At 43.1% G+C, this 18,875-nt stretch overlaps 1 protein-coding gene across 2 annotated transcripts in view; it reads right to left on the minus strand.

Annotated features, from left to right (window-relative positions):
* Positions 1 to 18,875, minus strand: part of TOPAZ1 (testis and ovary specific TOPAZ 1) — a 314,453-nt gene that overhangs the window by 181,681 nt on the left and 113,897 nt on the right. For both annotated transcript variants that reach the window (XM_073568908.1, XM_073568899.1), the window contains exon 9: positions 3,061 to 3,124. In XM_073568908.1, the coding sequence (XP_073425009.1) occupies positions 3,061 to 3,124 (64 nt within the window). The remainder of the gene's footprint in view (positions 1 to 3,060; positions 3,125 to 18,875) is intronic.

An 18,875-nucleotide genomic window follows, 5' to 3' on the forward strand; every position in this document is an offset into this window, starting at 1 on the left:
GAAATATAGTTGCACGTTTGACCAAATAGAAAGGGTCGCTAACTTCTTCAGCACCAAAAGAAACCAAATCCATTAAATATGGGACAAAAACACAGACCAAGTGGAAGATCTGCGATTCACAATACGTAGTAATCTTCTAACCCCAGATCTTCCACGAGGACATGACACTTGTGACAGATTAAAACCATAGACACAGTGGGCGGCCAAGGAAACAGTGCAGCAGATGAAAGACTTGCTTACTTCCCTTCAAAAATTGGAATATGTCCAGATGTACCAGCAACAGGGGAGACCCAGCTATTGTTCATCGTAGCCTTGCCAAAAGTGGTTTTCATGGAAGAATTGTGGACAAAAAAAAGATACCTTCCACATGGAAAAATAGCCAAGTGACTCAACTATGCATAAAAACATAGGAACTGAAGAGCAGAAAAATGACAGCAGGAGATTTGGATGGGTAAGTCACACTGTGAAATACAGCATTAGACAATTTGTTCTCCAAAAGGCTGTAGAGCGATACAATGAGGGTATGCATGTAACGGTGAAGCATGGTGACTGGATTTAAAGGGGTTGTCCGGGCTTTTCACATAATCTCAGTACATATCTGGGCTGCAGAATTATGACAATAAGTAATTTACTTCCTGTCACTAGTTTGCACGGTTTTCTAGATATTCTGAACAGAACGTCCAAGGGGGTGTGTGTTATGGCATTGAAATGAGAACTAGTCGTAACCTCCTACTCTACTCCAAACATGCCCTCTATAGCAACAACCCCTCCCTCCATAGCTACAGGCCCGTCCACATGAAGCAGCCCTCATCACACAGTAACGAATTCTTCCCCTCCAGCAGCCTCAGCGCAGAGAGCTGCTCCTTCCCCAGACACACACTGAACAGTTATCTATGGAAAATGAAACTAATGAGTGAAAATCGTCCTGAATTCTGGGACACTCCATGATTACAATACATAACTCATTATCAGTAATTCCTTCCCTCACTGTCCCAGGCTGCTGGCAGCAGTGAGAACAGACTGTGTGATGGCCAGTGATGGGGGTCTGCAGTTTCTAATCTGCACAGGGGATAGCAGTCACTTTTGTAATCTGTTGTGAGACAAAGCCTCTGCTGTGTGAATGAGACAGCTCTGTGTCACTGATGTCTTCACACAGCAGCAGATTTGGTGCAGTGTTTGTGTGAGCACTGTGTCTCTAATGACACAAATACTGATGGGAACAGCCTGTCCAATCAGCAGCTTTAACAGTGTGAAGTGTTGGGGGGGTGTATGTATGTATTGCGCTGCTTTCACAATTACAGGATCACGGCTGTGTTCTTTCCAATGCTGGAATGATGATAAAGATGAGTGCTGGTGCAGTTTACTGGCAGCCAATGAGTGGGCAGTGGGTGGTGCTGGTCACTGGAGCTTGCTGGGAGTTTGGTGGAGCTTAGCACAAACACTGCACCAAATCTGCTGCTGTGTGAAGACATCAGTGAAACAGAGCTGTCTCATTCACATAGCAGAGGCTCAGCATAGATCACTGTTCAGCGTGTGTCTGGGGGAGGAGCAGCTCTCTGCACTGAGGCTGCTGGAGGGGAAGAATTCGTTACTGTGTGATGAGGGCTGCTTCATGTGGACGGGGAGGGCCTGTAGCTATGGAGGGTGGGGTTGTTGCTATAGAGGGCATGTTTGTAGTAGAGTAGGAGGTTACAACTAGTTCTCTTTTCAATGCCATAACACCCCCCCCCCTTGGACGTTCTGTTCAGAATATCTAGAAAACCGTACAAACTAGTGATAGAAAGTAAATTACTTATTGTCATAATTCTGCAGCCCAGATATGTACTGAGATTATGTGAAAAGCCCGGACAACCCCTTTAAGCAAATGGAGTTGGAGATTTGATCAGGATTAATTGTGTCCTCAAAGCTGAGAAATAGATGCGAATACTTATCCATCATGCAATACCATCAGGTAGATGTCTGATTAGCTCCAAATTTATTCAGCAGCAGTACAACGACCCAGACACACAGCCACTGTCATTAAGAACCATCTTTAGCGTAAAGAACAAGGGAGTCCTGGAAGTGATGATATGTTCCCCATAGAGCTTTGCTTTCAGCATCCAGTTTGGGTGCGTTTATATGAGAGAAAAAAAAAAAAAAAAACTTGTGCAAGCCTACATTCACAGATCTGTGGAAAGTTCTCAAAGGTGTTAGGAACAGCCTTCTGGCCAAGTTCCTTCAAAACTGTGAGCAAGTGTGATGCTTTGCTGCCGTTTGAAAGGCAAGGGGCGGTCATACCAAAATATTGATTTGATTCTACTTTTGTTCATTCACTTTGCATTTTGCTATAAACAGTTATTTTTAAACCATTCTTACTTTACAAACATTTTAGGCAGCTGTGGAACAAAAATGCTGCACAGTACTATATATTGTATTGCTAACTGTGTAATTGTCTAAAATAATAAAATCTAAAAATATTAATATCCTACAGTGAATGCTGAAGCAAAAAATAAAAAAAATCAAAATGCTGGAATTTGGCAATTGTTAGTTGCCGGAACTCACCAAAAAGGTTTTAAAAAAAAAGTGTTAAGAGTTTAATGTATCCCAAAATGGTATCAATTAAAAAGCATCGCTAAAGAACAATTCCTCACCCAGGTCCTTCAATGGAATAATAAAAAGTTACAGGTTTCATGAGATGGAGAAAAACTTTTTTTTGTGAAAGTTCTCAATTTTACTAAAATATAAAAAAAAGAAGAAGGTCTAAGTTTGAATCCCAGTAATCATACTGACCTTTTAAAAAAAAAAAAAAAAAAAAAAAAAAAATCACATTGCTACACCATTTATTTTTTCCACTGTTTCATTGCATTTGAATTTTTTTCTTTGTACTTTTTATGTTTTCATTCAAAACTATCAACTTGTCCTGCAAACCATCAAGCACTCATGAGGCTATGTCAACAAAAAATAAAGAAGTTATAGTGCTCATAAAACGAGGAAAAAATAGAGAAGCAGAAAAAAAAATGCCGGCACATTAAGGCGTTAAAACCTGGTGTTTTGCAAGTAAACCTTCATTTTTATACATACCAGCACGTTTCAATAAATACATGTTATTTTCATTAATCAGCTTACGCAATAAATCCATGCATACCTAGATCGGGAAAAAGGCAAACTATGTTAATACAGGTACCAGTCATATAAGTTTCTAAAAAGAAATTAATATAAACAAAATTATTACTATAGGATATTCTGCATGGGAAATGCCTCTATGGAAAATTTACTATGGCATTATAACTATGTTCTACTGTAAATTCTGGAGCATTAAACTGACATACTTCCATTAGAAAGAAAAAATGGAGCGGAAATGTGTTGCAATTTGTGATTATTACCAGTCTTACATGCTTTTTACCACATTTATGATGCATTTTAGATACTTTTTTAAGCTTCATGCAATATAGGAGAGTCCTATGGTTTCATGAGAGAGAGCGATGGCTTAAAATGATATGCCATGCAACAAGATTCCGGTTCTAATTAGTGATGAGCGAACATGCCTGAATAAGAGGTTATATGTTCATAATATGTTCGAGTTCCTGCAGCAGCATGTCTCACGGCTGTTTGACAGCCGCAAAACATGAAGGGGTTGCCTGTTTGTTCTACTTTAACCTCAGTGATCTGAGCGTGTTCGCTCATCACTAGTGATAATATATAAACAGACAGCCTAAACATGCAATAAATTTATCATCCAGCATAAACCACTGTGATAAATGTGGCGCATTTCAAGACTGTCTAGTAATAAGGCTGCTTTTACACTGGCCAATTAGTGGGATTGAGCGCCGGGAAAGGTCAGAGTGGTACGGCGCCTGCGCACTGCAGGACTCTGCTCTGCCCTCAACAGGGCAGAACAGTGCGCCTGCGCAGGAACCATGATGGGAAGCAAAGAAGAGGATGACACCGCTAGAAGATGGAAGGCGCCGGACCGGACCGCGACACCCATCGGACTAAGACCGGACCCGGACCACCCCTGGGTGATTATATAATATAATTAATTTTTCCTTATCTTTCAGGTTACATCGGGGGCCTATCTACAGCATTAGAGAATGCTGTAGATAAGCCCCTGATGGAGGTGCCGGCAGCTGATAGTCGAAAAATGGGGTGACAGATTCCCTTTAAAATCACAGTTCTATTTAGCCAGTATAATGTGCTGCAGATGGCAACGACACTATGTCGACATCTCTGTCACTGATCATTGTGTGAACGGGAATTGCCATCAGGCTGTCTAAACAGGCTATCAAATGGCCATTGTAAATGCACCCCAAGTTTGCACCGTCAAAAATTAAACATTTTTACAATATTTGCCCCATTGTGTAAATTTAACCCACAATAAAACATTGGAGTTGTCTTTTAGACTCTACAGTCATTGGGATTGGGAATGCATGTCATAGAATCATAGAATCGTAGAGTTGGAAGGGACCTCCTGGGCCATCTGGTCCAACCCCCTGCTCAAAGCAGGATTCGCTAAATCATCCCAGTTAGATGTCTGTCCAGCCTCTGTTTGAAGACTTCCATTGAAGGAGAACTCACCACTTCTCGTGGCAGCCTGTTCCACTCATTGATCACTCTAACTGTCAAAAGTTTTTTTCTAATATCTAATCTGTGTCTCCTCCCATTCAGCTTCATCCCATTGCTTCTAGTCTTTCCTTGTGCAAATGAGAATAAAGTTGATCCTTCTACAATGTGACAGCCCTTTAGATATTTGTAGACAGCTATTAAGTCTCCTCTCAGTCTTCTCTTTTGCAAACTAAACATTCCCAAATCCTGCAACCTTTCCTCATAAGACAGGGTTTGCAGACCGGTCACCATTCTGGTCGCTCTTTTCTGAACTTGCTCCAGTTTGATGATGTCTTTTTTAAAATGTGGTGCCCAAAATTGGACACAATATTCCAGATGAGGTCTGACCAAAGAGGAGTAGAGGGAAATAATTACTTCACGTGATCTAGACTGTATGCTTCTGTTAATACATCCTAGAATTGCATTTGCCTTTTTTGCTGCTGCATCACACTGTTGACTCATTTTCAGTCTGTGATCTATTAGTATACCCAAGTCTTTTTCACATGTGCTGTCACTTAGCCCTATTCCTCCCATTCTATATATGCTTTTTTCATTTTTATTGCCCAGATGTAGTACTTTGCATTTCTCCCTGTTAAAAACCATTCTGTTAGTTGCTGCCCACTTCTCCAGTTTATTTAAATCTTTTTGAATCCTCTCTCTCTCTTCTCTAGTATTAGCTATCCCTCCTAGCTTTGTGTCATCAGCAAATTTAATCAGTTTACCCTCAATTCCTTCATCTAAATCGTTGATAAAGATGTTGAACAATACAGGGCCCAGGACAGAGCCCTGTGGTACCCCACTTGAGACATTCTTCCAACTGGATGTGCAGCCATTTACGACCACTCTTTGGGTCCGATCACTAAGCCAGTTATGAATCCACCTAACAGTTGCCTTGTCCATTCCATACTTAATCATTTTTTCAATAAGGATTGTATGAGAGACTTTGTCAAATGCTTTGCTGAAGTCAAGATATAGTATATCTACAGCATTTCCTTGATCCACCCAATCAGTAATACCATCATAGAAGGAAATTAAATTAGTCTGACATGACTTATTAGTTACAAACCCATGCTGACTCTGTTTAATCACTTCATTCTTATCCAGGTACTGACATACATGTTGTTTAATAATTTGTTCAAAGATCTTTCCTGGTATAGAAGTCAGACTCACCGGCCTATAGTTGCCTGGGTCCACCTTCTTCCCCTTTTTGAAGATAGGAACAACATTTGCTCTTCTCCAGTCTTCTGGCACTTCTCCTGTTCTCCAAGAATTTTCAAAGATTATGGAGAGGGGTTCAAAAATTTCTTCTGCTATCTCCTTCAGTACTCTGGGGTGTAATTCATCTGGACCTGGAGACTTGAATACATTTAGGTTAGCTAAGTGTTTCCTCACTATCTTTCTGTTTATAGATATCCTGGATTCTTCTATTCCCTTAATAGGACAGTGAATAACAGTTGATGTTACATTTCCTTTCTGAGAGAAAACAGATGCAAAATAGGAATTTAAAAGTTCAGCCTTCTCAACATCCTGTCTTACCATTTCATCATTTTCATCCTGTAAAAATCCTATAGCATCTTTGACTTTTCTTTTACTTTTGACATATCCCCAAAATCCTTTATTATTGCTTTTGACATCTCTTGCAAGCCTCAATTCATTTTCAGCTTTAGATAATCTGATTTGTGCCTTGCAGGTTCTGCAGACAGCATTATATTCTTCTTTAGATATGCCTCCTTTTTTCCATTTTATAAACATTTTTTGCTTCCTTTTTAGCATGTGCTTAAGTTCTGTGTTCATCCATCCTGGTTTCCTTAAATGCTTCCTATTCTTCCCTCTTTTCGGAATTGTTAACAACTGTGCTTTGAGAATTTCATTTTTCAAGATTTCCCATCCTTCCTGGACATTTTTGTCTTTAAGGATATCCAGCCATTGGATCCCTCCAATTCTCTTTCTGAATCCCTTAAAATCTGCCTTTCTGAAATCTAACCTTGACGTCTGAGTCTTCACAGGTCTTCCGCCTCTAGTTATCCAGAATTCTAAAATAGCATGGTCGCTACCTCCTAGGGTCCCAGCCACTTTTACCTCCTCAACCATTTCCTCCCTGTTTATAAGGATTAGATCCAAGGTAGCAGTTCCCCTTGTTTTCTCCTTTACCTTTTGGAGGATAAAGTTGTCAGCAAGAGAGGATAAGAATTTCCTTGACCTGTTAGTTTTGCCTGAGAGAGATTCCCAACAAGTCAGAACAGTTTTCTGGCAGACTGAACAGATTTCAATCAGATCAATAAGACAATTTACACTGAAATTGGACTTACCAGACAAAAATTGGTCTGCTATCTTCTAAAGCAAACTTATGAGCAAATTTTATAAAAGGAAGTGTACAGAACGAAAAAGGTTCAAGTTATGGTGAAACATTTATATAAACCATTAAGTCCGCATAAATTAGCATCTTGCTGTATCATGCCTTTCATTACAGAATGCTGTATATCAGCCCTGAAAAGTGATGGCCATAACTTATATCGGCCAAAACTGCTGACAGGTTCCCTTTAATAAATTGTAAATATGCAATCTCTATATATAAAAATGAATGTATGTATGTGTGTATCACCAACCAATCACGAAGCATCCTTCATTTCCCCAGAGCTGTTCAAAAGAAGCTCAGCTGTGATTGGTTGCTATATTCAGCAGTTTTCCTTGCAACCAATCACTAAGCATCTCTCATTTCACCAGAGCTGGTTAAAAGTAGCTGAGCTGTGATTGGTTGCTATGACCAAGTTTTTCCACTTGACAACACCTCAGCAGACACTGACATGGTGGGAGAAATCTAGCATCCCCAGGAACATAAGCTCCTAGCCATTGTCTGCCCCCCCAGAAAGGATCACAGAGCACATGACAGAAATGAATCCCCCCTCCTGTGGATTTATGATATGCAAGCTAGGGCAAATCCACTCAGCATTTTGGTACTGAACCCAGGCCTTTCTTAAAGGGATCTGTTGCGAGTTCATTTTTCCCTTCACCATTGAGGTCTGATGAACTCCCTCCTCTAGTGAAGGAAGGTAGTCAGACTGATTACCAAACACCTGGGCAGCTAGATGATGACTGGGTGGCTGGAATTGAGGACTGGATATAAGGCTGCCGACGCCCTTCTTCCTGGCTGGTGATTTTCCTGCTGGATTCTTGGAGACCAGTCTGATTCCTGCGTCTCAAAGCTAAGTTTTTCTGCTCTGCTTTGTACACTTCAGTTTTGTTTTGCCTTGTTATTTGGGAGTTCTGCCATCCCTGGCCGGGGGTGAGCTGAATTCCATTTTTGTCTCTGATCTGTTGATCTTTTGCTCTGTCTTCAGAATATAGCTGAGTGCTGATATAGTCTTTTGAAGCCTAGCGACTTCAGGGCCTGTTTTTCCTATCAGTCGGTTGGCTCATTTTGATAGGGTTTTTGCGGATGGCAGACAGCAGCTTTCCTATCCTGTCCTATGTAGTTAGCTTGGGCCCCATCATTTGCTCAACCTATCTTTCTATCTGTGTTAGTGTTTTCACCTTTCTTCACCGTCATTATATGTTGGGGGCTGCCTATTGCTTTGGGGTCTGCTCTGGGGCAGTTTAGTTTTTCCCCTTTCTGTCTTTAGGCTATGTAGTTCTCCGGCTGTGATCGAGGGGTCTAGGGCACCGTAGGAACCCCCCACAGCTACTGCTAGTTGTTGTGGATAGGTTCAGGGGTCTGCAATCCGATAGCTGCCAACCTCTCTGGTTTTTCTGGACTTAGCTGGTATTTTGTTTTTTCCTCCTTCGGTGACTCATCATAACAGGGATCTCCAGTATGGAAGGCAGAGCAAATCCATTCAGTGCTTTGGTTCTGACCCCAAGCCTCTCTTAAAGGGATCCTCGGTATGGAAGTCAGGGCAATTGCCTCCAAATGCTCTGGTACTGACCCCAGGCTCTCTTAAAGGGATCTCCTGTACGGAAGTTAGGGCAAATCCCTCAGCGCTCTGATTCTGACCCCAGGGTTCTATTAAAGGAATCATTGGTATGCAAGTCAGGGCAAATCCATCCAGCATTCTGGTTCTGATTCCAGGCTTTCTTAAAGGGATCTGTTATGAATGGGTCACCGAGGAGAAAAAAACCAAAACAAGCTAAGCCACAGAAAACCAGAGAATTTGGTAACTATGCAGATTGCAGATCCCCGATCTTACCACACAACTAGCAGTAGCTGTGGAGCGTGCCTACGATGTTCCTAGACACCTTGTCATGGCCGGAGGACTACATAAGCCTAAAGCAAGAAAAGGGAAAACTAACTGCCCCAGAGCAGACCCCAAAGGAATAGATAGCCCCCACACATGCATTGACGGTGAAACAAGATGAAGGCACAAACACAGGCAGGAAAATAGGCTGAGCAAATGATGGGGCCCAAACTAACTAGACAGGAAAGGAAAGGCAAGTCACTGTCTGCAACGTGCAAAAAACCCTACAAAAATAATGTCCAACACTTCTGATAGCAAAATTAACCCTGAAGTCACTAGACTTCTTCCACTATATCAGCACTCTGGAATATTCTGAGATAGAGCAAAAAGAGACCGAACTAGTAAGGGACAAAAAGCCAATTGGCAAAATACTGATAAATAAGAGTGGAAATTCAGCTCAGCCCCCAGCCGGGGCTGGCAGACCACACGAAAAACTGAATAGCCCAACAAAATCAAGTGTGAACATTAGGAGAAAAACTTAACTTTAGATGACTGGAACAGAGCTGAAAACCAAGAGCTGACAAGCCAGAAGGAATCACCAGCAACTGAATAGGGCGTCGGCTGTCTTAAATCCAATCTGAGAATCCTGAGATCCAATCGTCATCCTCATTCTCAGGTGGCAGATCTCCACCGATCAAACCAGCCGCACCACCTCCCGAACCAGAGAATGAACTCACAACAGGGATCCCCGGTATGGAAGTTAGGGCAAATCCACTCAGCGCTCTGGTTCTGACCCAAGGCCCCTCTTAAAAGGATCCCCGGTATGGAAATGAGGGCAAATCCAATCTGCACTTTGGTACTGACCCCAGTCCTCTCTTAAAGGGATCCCCGGTATGGAAGTCAGGGCAACTGCCTTCAAATGCTCTGGTACTGACCCCAGGATCTCTTAAAGGGATCTCCTGTACAGAAGTTAGAGCAAATCCCTCAGCGCTCTGATTCTGACCCCAGGGTTCTATTAAAGGGATCATTGGTATGCAAGTCAGGGCAAATCCATCCAGCGTTCTGGTTCTGATCTCAGGCTTTCTTAAAGGGATCTCTGGTATGGAAGTTAGGACCATTCCACTCAGCGCTCTGGTTCTGATCCCAGGCTGACGGGATGATATGGGATATTAGGGGTAGTAGTCCGGTGGCTCTGGCTGACGGGATGATGTGAGATATTAGTAAGGAATAGTCCGGTGCCTGTGGCTGACAGGATGATGCAGGATATTAGGGGTAGTAGTCCGGTGGCTCTGGCTGATGGGATGATGTGCAATATTAGGGGTAGTAGTCCGGTGGCTCTGGCTGACGGGATGATGTGGGATATTAGGGGTAGTAGTCCGGCGGCTCTGACGGGATGTGGGATATTTAGTGGTAGTAGTCCGGCGGCTCTGACGGGATGATGTGGGATATTTAGTGGTAGTAGTCCGGCGGCTCTGACGGGATGATGTGGGATATTTAGTGGTAGTAGTCCGGCGGCTGTGACGGAATGTGGGATATTAGGGGTAGTAGTCCGGCGGCTGTGACGGGATGATGTGGGATATTAGTGGTAGTTGTACGGTGGCTCTGCCTGCCAGGACGATGTGGGATATTAGGGGTAGTAGTCCGGCGGATGTGACGGGATGATGTGGGATACTAGTGGTAGTTGTCCGGTGGCTCTGACTGACAGGATGATGTGGGATAGAAGGGGTAGTAGTCCGGTGGCTTTAACGGGATGATGTGCGATATTATAGTGAATGTGGCTATGCGGAGTGGGCGCAAAAAACAGGTCAACAAAAATGTACTGAATAGCATTTGTGCAGTCTATGAATTTGTTCTGAGAAAACGTATCGCCTCCATCAGATCCTCCTTCATAGATTACCTCAAATTTGATCAAATTATTTTAAAGGCTAGAGAACAACCTCTCTGCACCAACTTGGGTTGGGGGGGCAAGCGATAACCACATGGGCAACATTTCTAACAATTTCAGGGTACAAAGAAATTGCCTCAGGCACAGTCAGTTTTGATGAACAGTTGAAATCTTCTACTTTGAGAGCAAGTGAAAAATTCTGCTGAAATATGGTCTGCTTGCTGTGGGAGTGGAATCTTTTTCCCTGCAGCAACGCTTTGCCGGCTCCATGTCGTCCAAATACTTTTCAAAATTCAACTCCTCATCTGATGAGGCTAAAGATATGGAAGCAGTAGCACTAGCAAAACAAAAGTCCTCTTGCTTTTGGCCGTCCTGTAGCCCACTCATCCTAACTGCTGCTTCAGTCAGAGCTTCTTTTCCTTTAGTAGCTGTTGATCATCCAGCAATGTACGATGATTTGGGTTCTTATAAACAGCTGCCAGAAGAATTTTATTTTCTAATAGTGTTTCTTTCCATTTCATTGAATCAGCAATGCCATGTGCGATTAAACCTCCTCTTTGGGAGAAGCAAAACAAAAGTTCATCCAATCCTTTATGAAAATGACAGGAGTTAAATCCTCAGCTTCTAATTTCTTAAGGCCCCGTCTCATATAGCGTGATCGCTAGCGAGATCGCTGAAGCGTCACCGATCTTGTGACGCAACAGCGACCTCACCAGCGATCTCGCTACGTGTGATACGTAGCGGCGACCAGGCCCCCACTGCGATGTCGCTGATCATGCTCCAATGTCCTGGGCCATTTTTTGATCACTGGTGTCCCGCTGACCAGCGCGCATCGCTGTGTTTGACACCGACGAGCAACCTCGTTAGCGACACAGAAATCATGGACGCAGGCGGGAGTCGTCAGAATCGCTGCTGTGTGACAAGGTCCCAACGAACGCCGAGGTCATTATACGGATCGCTACTGCATCATTGGGTAAGTCTGCCTGTTTGACAGCCATGTAGCGACGCACCAGCAATCCTTACCAGGTCGCATCGTTGTCGGGATCGCTGGTGCGTCGTTTAGTGTAACAGGACCCTAAGTCACTATAAATGGGTGCTTAAGCAATTCCTTCAATTCAGCCACCTGTGTCTATTGACCTTCATTTAGGCCGGGGTCACACTGGCGAGGAATACGGCCGAGTGAGAGGCGCTAAAAGCAAGCATTAGACACGGACCAATGATTCTCTATGGGGTCCCTCGCACCAGCCGTATATTTCTCATCCGTATTCTACGGTCCGTGCCAATCGCAGCATGCTGCGATTGTCAGCGTACTACGGCCGTAGTACGCCAATGCAAGTCTATGGGTGCGCAAAAAATACGGATTACACATGGACCACACATGTGACTTGCGAGAAACACGCACCAGGTGTCTTTTAGCAAAGCCGGCAATTCAGTGCGCTATACAGTAAACTCACACTGACAGGTTTAATAAAGAAAGAAAGAATAGATATATACACATAGAATACACACACACACATATATATATATATATATATATATATATATATATATATATATATATATGCATTCTGTGTGTCTATATCTATTCTTTGGTTTCTGTTTAGAAACCCTGTCATAGGGCTCCATTATATGTCCATTTTGCAAGCCTGCGAGAAAATCTCGCCATACGGATGCTTACATGCGCAAAATACGCGACCACACCTTGATTACAGATGACATACGGAGCACTGTTTAGGGGCCATTCATCCGTATTACGCATGTAAAATACTGACCGTATTTTGCGTCGGTTAGTGTGACCCCGGCCTTAGTGTTACTTGAGGTTTGGCCATGTTTACAAGAAAGGTTTTCAGCTCGGGCAATCACTCAATCATTAACCCCTTAGTGACAGTCAATTTGCAGCTTAATGACCAGGCCAATTTTTACAATTCTGACTACTGTCAATATATGAGGTTATAACTCAGGAACGCTTTATCGGATCCCGCTGATTCTGAGACTTTTTTGTGACATATTGTACTTCATGTTAGTGGTAAAATTTCTTTGATATGACTTTCGTTTATTTATGAAAAAAACAGAAACATGGCAACATTTTACAAAATGTTTCAATTTTTAAGCCCTTCAATCAGAGATAGGTCACACAAAATACTTAATAAATAACATTTCCCACATGTCTACTTTACATCAGCACAATTTTGGAAATTGGAAGTTATGAGGGTTAAAAGTTGACCAGCGATTTCTAATTTTTACAACAAAATTTAGAAAACCATATTTTTTTTTTTTTTAGGGACCACATCACATTTAACCCCTTCATGACCCAGCCTATTTTGACCTTAATGACCTGGAGATTTTTTGCAATTCTGACCAGTGTCCCTATATGAGGTAATAACTCAGGAACGCTTCAACGTATCCTAGCGATTCCGGGAATGTTTTTTCGTGACATATTGATAATTTTTTCATTTATTTGTGAAAAAAAACGGAAATTTTGTGAAAATGTTGAAAATTTCGCAATTTTCAAATTTTGAATTTTTATTCTGTTAAACCAGAGAGTTATCGGACACAAAATAGTTAATAAATAACATTTTCCACATCTACTTTACATCAGCACAATTTTGGAAACTTTTTTTTTGTTAGGAAGTTGTAAGGGTTAAAAGTTGACCAGCGATTTCTCATTTGTACAACAAAATTTACAAAACCATTTTTTTTTTTTTAGGGACCACCTCCAATTTGAAGTCACTTTGAGGGGTCTATATGGCAGAAAATATACAAATGTGACACCATTCTAAAAACTGCACCCCTCAAGCTACTCAAAACTACATTCAAGATTATTAACCCTTCAGGTGCTTCACAGGAACTAAAGCAACGTGGAGGGAAAAAAATGGACATTTTAATTTTTCCAACATAAATTTTCTTTTAGCATCAATTTTTTCATTTTCACATGGGTAATAGGATAAAATGGATCCTCAATTTTGTTGGGCAATTTCTCCTGAGTACACCGATACCTCATATGTGGTCATAAACCCCTGTTTGGGCGCACGGCAGGGCTCAGAAGGGAAGGAGCGCCATTTGACTTTTTGAATGGAAAATATGCTGGAATATTTAGCGGTTGCCATGTTGCGTTTGGAGAGCCCCTGTGTGCCTAAACATTGGAGCTCCCCCACAAGTGACCCCATTTTGGAAACTAGACCCTCCAAGGAACTTATCTAGACGCATAGTGAGCACTTTGAACCCCCAGGTGCTTCACAAATTGATCCGTAAAAGAAAAAAAAAAAAAAAAAGTACTTTTTTTTTTCACAAATTTTATTTAGCCTCAGTTTTTTCATTTTCACATGGGCAACAGGATAAAATGGATCCTAAAATTTGTTGGGCAATTTATCCTGAGTACACCGATACCTCATATGTGGTCATAAACCACTGTTTGGGCGCACGGCAGGGCCCGGAAGGGAAGGAGCGCTATTTTACTTTTTGATTGGAAAATTAGTTCCAATCGTTAGTGGACACCATGTCGCGTTTGGAGAGCCCCGTGTGCCTAAACATTGGAACTCCCCCACAAGTGACCCCATTTTGGAAACTAGACCCCCGAAGGAACTTATCTAGATGTGTGGTGAGCACTTTGAACACCCAAGTGCCTCACAGAAGTTTAGAACGCAGAGCAGTGAAAATAAAAAATCATTTTTTTTCCTCAAAAATGATTTTTTAGCACGCTATTTTTTATTTTCACAATGATAACAGGATAAATTGGACCCCAAAAGTTGTCCAGTTTATCCTGAGTATGCTGGTACCCCATATGTGGGGGGAACCACTGTTTGGGCGCACTGCAGGGCTCAGAAGAGAAGGAGCGTCATTTGACTTTTTGAATGGAAAATTAGCTCCAATCGTTAGCGGACACCATTTCGTGTTTGGAGAGCCCCTGTGTGCTTAAACTTTGGACCTCCCCCACAAATGACCCCATTTTGGAAACTAGACCCCTTAAGGAACTTATCTAGATGCATAGTGAGCACTTTGAACCCCCAGGTGCTTCACAGAAGTTTGTAACGCAGAGCCGCGAAAATATTTTTTTTTCCTTAAAAAATGAATTTTAGCCCACTATTTTTTATTTTCACAAGGGCAACAGGATAAATTTGGACCCCAAAAGTTGTTGTCCAGTTTGTCCTGAGTATGCTGGTACCACTGTTTGGGCACACGATGGGGCTCGGAAGGGAAGTAGTGACGTTTTGAAATGCCGACTTGATGGAATGGTCTGCGGGTGTCATGTTACGTTTGCAGAGCCCCTGATGTACCTAAACAGTGGAATACACCCTCAAATCACCCCATTTTGGAAACTAGACCACCCAAGGAACTAATCTAGATGTGTGGTGAGCACTTTGAACCCCCAAGTGCTTCACAGAAGTTTATAAAGCAGAGCCATGAAAATAAAGAAAACATTTTTTTTCCTTTTCCTCAAAAAATGATTTTTAACACCCAATTTTTTATTTTCCCAAGGGTAACAGGATAAATTTGGACCTCCAAATTTGTTGTGCAATTTTTCCTGAGTGAGCTGATACCCCATATGTGGGGGTAAACCACTGTTTGGGTGCACTTCGGGGCTTGAATTGGAGGGAGCACTGTTTTTTGAATGCAAACTTGGCTGGAATAAATGGTGGCGCCATGTCGCGTTTGGACACCCCGTGATGTGCCTAAACAGTGGAAACCCCTCAATTCTATCTCCAACCCTAACCCCAACACACCCCTAAGCCTAATCCCAACCCTATCCATAACCCTAACCACACACCTAACCCCAACACACCCCTAATCCTAACCACAAGCCTAACCGTAATCCCAACCCCAACCCACCCCTAACCGTAATCCCAACCCTAATTCCAACCCTAACCCTAATTCCAACCCTAACCCTAATTCCAACCCTAACCCTAGCGGAAAAATAAAAATATTTTCTTTATTTTATTATATGTCCCTACCTATGGGGGTGATAAGGGGGGGGCGGTGATTTACTTTTTTTCCTGGCCGGATGCCACCGCTGTAGTTCCCCACAAGCCCCCCTAGGACCGGAGGAGCTGCATGGGGCCATGTCTCCGGCCGGGACAGCGCTCTGATATAAACATTATTCAGACCCAAACAACTCTTCATCCAGGTTACCTGAATGGAATAGTATTAAGTTACGTACCGGTAACGGTATTTTTCGGAAGCCCATGACAGCACCACGAGAGAGGGGATCTGCCCTTTAGGAACAGGAAACCTACAGATACAAAAGGGCGGCACCTCTCCCACGCATCAGTTGGTTTACAGAGCTTGAGAGGCTACCATGGTTAGTACACAACATATAATATATACAACCTATCTACCCTATATAGCAGAAATATTTTTTATTTTTTTTTTACACCATCTCCCACATACCGTAAATTGTGGACAATCTTCTAAAGGAGTGCACCCCTATATGTGAACAAGGGAGGGAACTAAGGGTGCTGTCATGGGCTTCCGAAAAATACCGTTACCGGTACGTAACTTAATACTTTATTCGGACTCCCATGACAGCACGAGAGAATTACAGAGATGTAAACTAATTTAGGGCCGGGACTACAGCACCCTTAGCCCGAAGGTGAGAGGCACCCATATCTATCTAATCGATAGTGGTTAAAAAAGGTGGAAGGAGATGACCAGGTGGCCGCCTTACATATCTGATCAATTGACACTCCAGATCTTTCTGCCCAAGATGATGCCATGGCACGAGTGGAATGCGCCCTCAGGTTCTGCGGAGCCGGACCTCCACCTGCTGTGTAGGCAAGAGAGATAGGCTCCCTAATCCACCTCGCTAATGTGCGTTTTGATACCCTACAACCTTTCCTGGGACCTTGGAAGGATAGGAATAATGCATTCTCCTTCCAAGGATCCGTGGCTGCTAAATATTTAAGTAAGCATCTCCTAATATCTAATGCCTGAAGTTTTTGCTCCTTAGGGTTGGTCGGATTAGGGAGGAAGGAAGGTAGAACTATCTCTTGTGTCCTGTGAAATTGTGATGCTACCTTGGGAAGGTATGCTGGATCTGGCCTTAGGATTACTCTATCCTGTAAGAACTCTGTGTAAGGGGGCAATCTGGAAAGTGCCTGTATGTCGCTCACTCTACGTGCGGATGTTATCGCCACCAGAAAAGCCGCCTTAAGAGATATAATCTTTAATGAGGCCAAATCCAGAGGTTCAAATGGTCTTTCTGTCAAGGCCGTAAGGACTAAATTTAAGTCCCAAGGTACACATCTGTCTTTGTGTATGGGTCTCGATCTAGCCGCTGCTTTGATGAACCTTGCTACCCAATAGTTATTGGCAATATCACATGCAAACAAGGCCCCTAAGGCTGAAACTTGTACTTTTAATGTACTTGTGGAGAGACCCAATTCGAGACCCTTCTGGAGAAATTCCAGAATATGTTTCGTGGGAATTCCATCTCTGGCGTCAAACTGAAAGGTGGACAGGAATCGCTTCCAGGTCCTAGCATAAATGTTAGTGGTAGTCAATTTCCTGCTTTTTAGGAGGGTATCAATTAACTTCTTGGAGAACCCTCTATCCTCTAACAGTGACCTTTCAAAGACCACGCCGTCAAATGGAGTCTCGCTACTTGTGGGTGGCTGACTGGCCCCTGGTAGAGGAGATCCGGAAGGTTCGGCAGCACCCAGGGATCGCATACAGACATGGTCCTCAACCATGCAAACCAGGTCCTCCTGGGCCAAAAGGGGGCAATTAATATGACTCTTGCCCGATCTTCCCTGATCTTCCTTACTACCAGAGGTAGAAGATTTAATGGCGGGAAGGCGTATGCCAGAGAAAAGTTCCATCTTATCAGGAGGGCGTCCACTGCTAGTGGATTTTCCCTGGGATTCAGAGAGCAGAACGATTTTTCTTTTCTGTTTTCTCTGGTGGCAAAGAGGTCTACCTCTGGCCGACCCCATCTGCGGACAATCTGGTGGTAAATATCCCTGTTCAAAGCCCATTCTCCTTGCTTTAGAGCCTTGCGGCTTAGAAAGTCTGCCTTTACGTTGTCCTTTCCTCTGATGTGGAGCGCCGTCAAAGATAGAAAACTTCCCTCTGCTATTTGAAGGAGACGTTCTGTTGTCCGCATCAGGGCGTCGGAGCGGGTTCCACCTTGGTGGTTGATATATGCTACCGCTACCTGGTTGTCCGAGAGTATCCTCACGTGATGGCCCTGTAGGTACATAATGAGTTCTTTGACTGCCTGCTCTATCGCCAATAGCTCTCTTTGGTTGGATGAGATCTCCGTATCCGAATCCCACTGTCCCTGTACCACTATGTCCCCCATATGGGCCCCCCAACCGAAGGGACTAGCGTCTGTGGTTATAACACGGGTTATCTGCGTTATCCAGGGCACCCCTGAGGCTAGGTTCTCATCATCGAGCCACCATCTAAGCGATGTGACAGTCGAGGGGCTTAGCAACAGTTAGTTGACCTTGTAAGGAGTGTCTTAAGGCCCTGCTATTAAATAGGACATCCTTCTGAAGGGCTCTAGTATGGAATTGTGCCCACCTAACTGCTGGGATGCATGAGGTTAGAGATCCCAACAGGGACATAGCCTGTCTGAGGGTCATAGAAGGATTATCAACCGCCCGAAGAACCTGCTGCTGTATCTTTTGCATTTTATCCAATGGCAACAGACACTGCTGAGTTTCTGAATTTAATAGTAAGCCTAGAAACTTTTGTATTTTTGAGGGCTGGAGTCGGGATTTCTCGTAGTTTAATATCCATCCGAGGTTTTCTAACCTGGACTTAGCTCTATCTGGGATGTACAATGGCCCACCGATTTTCCCACAATTAAAAAATCACCCAAATATGGAACAATCAGGATGTCCACTTCCCGTAAATGCGCCATCACTTCGGCCACTATCTTTGTAAATACCCGGGGCGCTGCTGAGAGACCAAAGGGAAGGGCTCTATATTGATAATGACGGACTGTGCCGTCTATTGAAACCGCCACCCTCAGGAACTGCTGGAAGTCTGCATGGATAGGTACATGATAGTACGCATCTTTCAAATCTATGACTGCCATAAAACACCCTTTAAACAATATTTTTATTGTCGTATTGGTGGACTCCATCTTAAAAGTACGGTTCACCAAAAACTTATTAAGGAAACGTAAGTTAATGATCGTTCTAAATTTCTTATCAGGTTTTTGGATCAGGAATAAGGGAGAGTAGAACCCTCTTCCTCTCTCAGCTTCTGGAACCTCTATCAGGACGTTTTTC

Source organism: Dendrobates tinctorius, unplaced genomic scaffold (genome assembly GCF_039654945.1).
Source record: "Dendrobates tinctorius isolate UK_male_01 unplaced genomic scaffold, ASM3965494v1 ptg000005l, whole genome shotgun sequence".
Lineage (NCBI taxonomy): Eukaryota > Metazoa > Chordata > Amphibia > Anura > Dendrobatidae > Dendrobates > Dendrobates tinctorius.